Below are 6,000 nucleotides of genomic sequence, written 5' to 3'. Positions count from 1 at the left end.
ATACCATATCAAAGAACCATCTCAACCCAATAACTTAAGTTAATATATTATTTATATTATTCTCTGACACAATATCATCTTAATTTTCCGTGCAAAATAAACACAAAATCTCCTTTCAAATAAGCACAAAATCCCCTCTACATCCCAGTATCCGTGAGATCCTCTCATTCAGCAACTATAGAGACTCAATCATAACCACTTTGTACTACACCCAATACTACTGTTGAGCTCTCAGCTGCTCTCGTTGACGACATTTTCTTGAATTAAACTTCCTATCAACACATCATTGGCAGATGTGTTAATTTAGAACGAGATTTGCCACAAAACCGAAGACATTAATTCTTATGAACTAAAAGGATTGCGCTATTATTTTCATTAATCTTTGTTCCACAGTTTCACTTTCATGTGTAAATCAAAACCCACAAAATGCTGAAAAAACGAACAACAAAGCGAAGGAATTTATCTTCCAAATTGGTGTCGAGAAAGACAACCATCTAATAACAAAACCATCTGATCGGATAAAAAAAAAATCACTCATTCCTCTTCTGTATGGAAGCGTATGTGCTTCCCTTTCGGAGTTGGCAAACCTTTCAAGCGTAAATCATCATCTCCACAGTCTACTACTTCTTCAACAATCTCATCATCACTGTTGTAAACAAATCGTGTGTGCTTTCCTTCAAACTTGGCCATTGCTTTCTCTTTCACACTTATTTGGCTAATGCCTTCACAAAGCTCATCAAGCAACCCTCCAACATCAGCCTCCTCCTCCTCTTCTGCCTCTTCATATTCATCACGATAATAATAATGCTCTTCTTCTTCCTCCTCTTCTTCAATTACTTCTTCCTCATCTTCATCATGGGTGCTTGCATTGACCTGAATTGACCAAATAGAGGCATTGTCATCATCTGCCAATGATGACTTGTCTTTGCTTTCACTTGTTATCACTTCACAGTTATCTCCTTGGTAAGTCAGTGCAGAAGAGCATTTTGATGAATCAGAACTTTCAGATTTCTCAGAGAAATCCAGCATTAATGACCTCGTCAAACTCTTTTGAGATTCAAGACTCTCTTGTTTCTTCACATTAAAGATCTCACTCACCTCCTGCCATTAAGATAGGAACCCAGATCCAATGAGATCCAAAAAAAAATTCGAAGTAATAGTTGATAAAACTCTAGATTATCAAACACAAGACAACCTGTATACTGGTTGCAATTACATAAAGAAAATAACCTACTATCTTATATTTTCAGTTTCTTTCATAAATAAATACTCAACTCAAGATTTCCAATTAAAACAGTCTGTCAGGAACAGGTATTGTTACCTGACAAATCTTTAATTTCTCTTCAATAACTGGCAAGGGAGTGACAGAGGCCAAGACAATGTCATCTCCAGAAAGATTAGGGACCTGAGGAGTATTTGCTGGAGTTGGTGCAAGAAGTCCCATTGGAGAATTAACAAATCCTTGAAGATGCAGAAAAGGACGGTTCTCCAAAGAAAGTTTTGAGAGCTCTGCCTCTTCTTCAACTTTCTGCAAGAGGGTTTTCACTTGACCCCTAAGCAATGCCTCTCCCGACCCAGGTGTGTTGGGGATGTTGTTCTTGGCTCTACTGTTCTTTTGCTTGGCTAATGCTGATGATGGAGTCTCTAAAATTCCCATTGCAATCCCAACAATTGGTGAATCATTTGTTATATCAATAAGTGCAGACCTATCTTGTAGTTGTTGTTTTGCATTCCTTCTTCTTGATTTCGTTACACCCTTATCAGAAGAATCTTCAATCTTCCCTGAAATAGCATCAACAACCAAGAAATCTCAACAAACAAATCTAGAAACTGTATAAAGATATTCTTTATGAATCCAAGATTGAACAAAACCAAGGTTTAATGCAAAACCATTATTTCTCAATCTTTGAATCTCAAACACTTACTTGAGAGGGGAATATTGTTGTTGGTGTTAAGAGCAGCAACAGTTTGTGATCTTGTAACTCTTTTTGTTGAAGATGGGGTCTCCATTGAAATTAATTCAAGAAGGGAATAAGAAAAGGAATCTGAGAGAAGAGAATGAGAGAAAAATACAAAGCAAGAAAGTAGAATTGAAAGCAAAAAAATACAAAGTAATGGATGTTTTTGACATAGTAGATAGGGTTTATAAAGTGAGAGAATCTGACCGTTGGAGCCTAAACACAAGCACACGGATTCACACATTTGCAAGGAAACTAGCCGTTATGGTGGATTAATTTTGAATAGTGTGCCTCCGGTTTTCTTTCGTACAGTTCCTTTGTTTGGGTTGGAGATTTGGACTTGCTATTATTGGGCTGATCCTTTTAACCGGAAAGAAATAATGGAACTTTCTAAAGATGCCCACTTCCTTTGATACATTTGAAATTTTTATATATATATATAAACACACACTGTGTGTGTGATCTTCCAAGAAAAAATAAACTTTTTTTTTTTAAAATTTGTGAGAATAATTGGGTTAAATTAACGGGGAAATTGAAAATAAAATAAAGTATTAAGTGATTTACTTCCAAATATGAGCATCTATATGAGTTTTCAAAAAAAAAAAAATCCTCAGCAGGATAAAAGCAGGTTTCGACCTGATTTTTTAAATAAGTTTTAGCCCCAGAGACATGATTTCTTTATTCAATTATTTCTTGTTTTTTAGATTTTTTTTTGTGAAGCAACTTTTAATGCACGTTATATATGTACGTTTAATCTGTTCAAACTATTATGTACAAGGTTGTCAAAAATATTTTTAACACGACACAAAAAATACAACATAAATTTGAATAATAAAACAAATCATAAAATTATAAGTATTTTTTTATATATAGTTCATACAAACCAATAAACAATTCCATCGATAAAGATTATTTGAAGATTACTCTTAATGAAATTCAAGTAACAGCACAAAGATCATTCGGTTAAAATTAGGTTAGATTGCCATGTTTTAATAAAACTACGAGATAGGTAAACTCGAATCGGTGAAGATATGGATGTCTCAAAGTTACCTTAAGGAAACTCCAAGTAGAGATATGGAGTTTGTTGGAGAGGAGTATTTTCAAGTCCTAGCATCGCCTTCTTTCTTTCGAGACTCGAGATGAATGAGTTTGAAGATATGAGATTCAAGATGCATGACATGCTCGCTGCATGCTTGATTTTGCCCAATTTTTGACAAAAAATGAATGCATAACCATGGATGTCAAAAAACTTGGTGAACCAACAACGAAGACTTTACATGAAAGGGTTCGTCATTTAAGCAAGAAGCTCTTAGAGGAGACCTTTTTTTCTGTGTCCATTCGCAAATCAAAAGGTCTTTGTAGCCTCTTGATTTACACTATAAACCCTAGGAGTTGCACTACCTGATGTATTCAAGCAGTACTTGACATTGAATTTATTAGGGTTTTCAATCAAAGAAATACCAAATGAGGTAGGGAAATTGATACATTTGAGACACCCCAATTTGACACATTGTTTATTTTTGTTTTCCCTACCAAAAACCATGTGTAATTTATGTAACATGCAAGCCCTAGATGTTTTTTTTTTTTTATAAACTTGTAAATTTAGGTGTAAAATCATAATTTTGCACGAATTAAGTTTTATTTTACTGATTTTCGAGTTTATAATTCAAATTTGCATGTTAAATATATATTAACTTCTAAAATTATATAATTTTATAAATTAACTTATGTTTTTCACGACAATTATTATTTACTAATAAAGGTGAAATTGACATAACCAGTGGTAAAAAGTTAACATTATTGGTTAGTGATATTTTTTTATAGTTAAATCCTTTCATTTATTTTGTGTGGACCTAGCAATTAAGCCTAATTAACTAAGACAAGATTTATCCGATGATAGAGTACATTATTGATTTATTATCATTATATCTAAAATAAATAAAAAAATCCTATGAAAATGTGTGAATATTAATTGGCCCCTATATCATGTAATTATTACCAAATAATGGTTATTAAATAGTGTTAGTTTTACCCAAAAAATAATTAAAGCTGGATAATAATTACTGGGGTAAATTATGTTAACTATCTTATAATTTGATCACGGAAATATCTTAGTATCAACGGGTTATTTATTTTTTAGAGTGAAGTTTTATAGAGATGGTTTGAAACTTTTTTCTTGTAAGAAATATTAGAAAAAAGTCGAAGAAGTTTTTTTATCCGATTTGATCTTGGATTTTTAGATCAATTAGAAAGTATTTTAAAGTTAGAAATGAGTTTATTAAAGTTCAATGTTTTCATATTAAAAAAGTTGAAAATAATTTTTAGAATCCAGAAAAACACCAACCCTGACTTTATGAGCACCAGAGATGGCCAGAAATCAAACCAGTTGACATCATATTGTTAAGCCAATGTGTTATCCATCTTATTGGTGAAAGAAACTATAGAAAGTCAAGGGAGCGGGCTCATCCTTCTTGTATGGACTCTTTTTAAATGGTTCTTCAATTTTATTTTATTTTAATTTAGAATGAAATTAAATAACTAAAATTATTAAAATGATATTTAAGAAATTATCCAATCTTTTCATGACTTTAAAATAAGATTATATTTTTGTTGTGTAATATTAACAATTACTTTGGGAATCATTATATATGAATCTAATATGATTTGTTTTTAAAAAAATAAACACACTCATTAATATTCAATGATAATAAAACATGTTCATGAAATAAAGATATGTTTTTGTAAAAATAAAAAATACATAAATAGAATATTTACCTGATAATTTTTTTAAAAGTTTAAATAATTGTTTTTTATATATATAGATATCTATTTTAACCAGTGGAAAGGTAGATAGAGACGGTGGGTAGGTAGGACGGTGCTGGGTAGGCAGGCAGGCAACTTTTGGACTGTTAGTCAGGAGTGAAAATGCACGTGACGACTCCTCACCTTCTACTAATACTATGCAAAGACTTCCCTTTTTATTTTATTATATAGGAATTCTTGTGATTTTGACACTATTCTTTATTATTTATTTATTTATTTTTGGAAATCTCCCTGCATCACACATGACGACTTTAATTATGAATGAAGCTATTAATCCATGTCTGTTTTTTCCTCTTTTTATTCAAAGTCGGACGGGGTAAGTACGGCAGGTTTAGGTTTTGATGAGAATTCAATCCATGCCTGTTTTTTCTAAAGTATGTTTGAAATTAAGGACATGATCATGTGTTTTATTATTAAATCTAAGTATATAATTATTTATTTGATTGCTCATAACAAATCGCAATTTGTGGAAAAGAATTACACAAAAGAGTATAATGGAGGCTAGAGAATGGGGGCAGAAGATTAATTATGTAATGGCTCATCGGCATTTGACAAAAGTAATTAAAAGGGAAATCAAACAAAATTTCTTTAGGAATAATCACTATCAGATTTTTGCATGTTACCCGTGGATTATTCTATTAGTATTTAGATACTGGTTTTGTAAAAAATACTTCAACCGACATAATCACATACCGTTACTGTTTGTCTAAAAACTTATCGTTGGTAATTTCTATTATGTTGGTTATTCCGTCGATAATATAATCATTGATGAATTTACAGATGCTAAAAAAAATTACCACATAATTTTATCGGTAGTTCAATCTGTAAGAATGACATATCATTGACAGAAAATACCGTTTGTAATTTCATCGGTGATTTATTTTTATTTTACCAATAGAATTAGCTTGTCGGTGATTAAATAGTGTTAGTGACATTTCCTATAGTTTTTTCAACTCCCTGGAACTCTACGATGAATTTAGTCCGTTGGTGATTCTGTTTGCAATAATGAGTGAAATTTCAAGTAATTTTTAGTATGTCGATAAGTCCATCAATAAGTTGATTAATTTTTTTCTTCTTAATATTAATTCTAATAAACAAAGTATAAAAAATTGAAAGAAATTAAATTAAAATAAAAAAACCAAATATTTATTACAAATTAAAAATTCAACAATTTAAATATAAATCATCTAGAAAAGAGGGGTCGAAGGAGGAGGAAAAG

At 31.3% G+C, this 6,000-nt stretch overlaps 1 protein-coding gene across 1 annotated transcript; it reads right to left on the bottom strand.

Moving 5' to 3' along the window:
- Nucleotides 1-339: 339 nt before the first annotated feature.
- LOC18099196 (uncharacterized) lies at nucleotides 340-2,133 on the bottom strand. Its single transcript, XM_006383046.3, has 3 exons — nucleotides 1,926-2,133; nucleotides 1,322-1,782; nucleotides 340-1,101 (listed from the first exon to the last, which is right to left on the bottom strand). Exons 1-3 carry the CDS (start codon nucleotides 2,008-2,010, stop codon nucleotides 535-537), a joined length of 1,113 nt encoding a protein of 370 aa, XP_006383108.2. The 5' UTR covers nucleotides 2,011-2,133; the 3' UTR covers nucleotides 340-534.
- Nucleotides 2,134-6,000: the final 3,867 nt, after the last annotated feature.

Source organism: Populus trichocarpa, chromosome 5 (genome assembly GCF_000002775.5).
Source record: "Populus trichocarpa isolate Nisqually-1 chromosome 5, P.trichocarpa_v4.1, whole genome shotgun sequence".
Classification (NCBI taxonomy): domain Eukaryota; kingdom Viridiplantae; phylum Streptophyta; class Magnoliopsida; order Malpighiales; family Salicaceae; genus Populus; species Populus trichocarpa.
The sequence above is the reverse complement of the archived record's forward strand: the minus strand, read 5'-3'. Positions and strand labels throughout refer to the sequence as shown.

Excerpts from the sequence above, each read along its gene's own strand:
- LOC18099196 (XM_006383046.3), bottom strand. The coding sequence starts at position 2,010 with ATGGAGACCCCATCTTCAACAAAAAGAGTTACAAGATCACAAACTGTT. Across the intron at positions 1,783-1,925 it reads CAACAATATTCCCCTCTCAA|GGAAGATTGAAGATTCTTCT; the intron begins GTAAGTGTTTGA and ends ATGCTATTTCAG. Across the intron at positions 1,102-1,321 it reads AGAAATTAAAGATTTGTCAG|GAGGTGAGTGAGATCTTTAA; the intron begins GTAACAATACCT and ends TCTTAATGGCAG.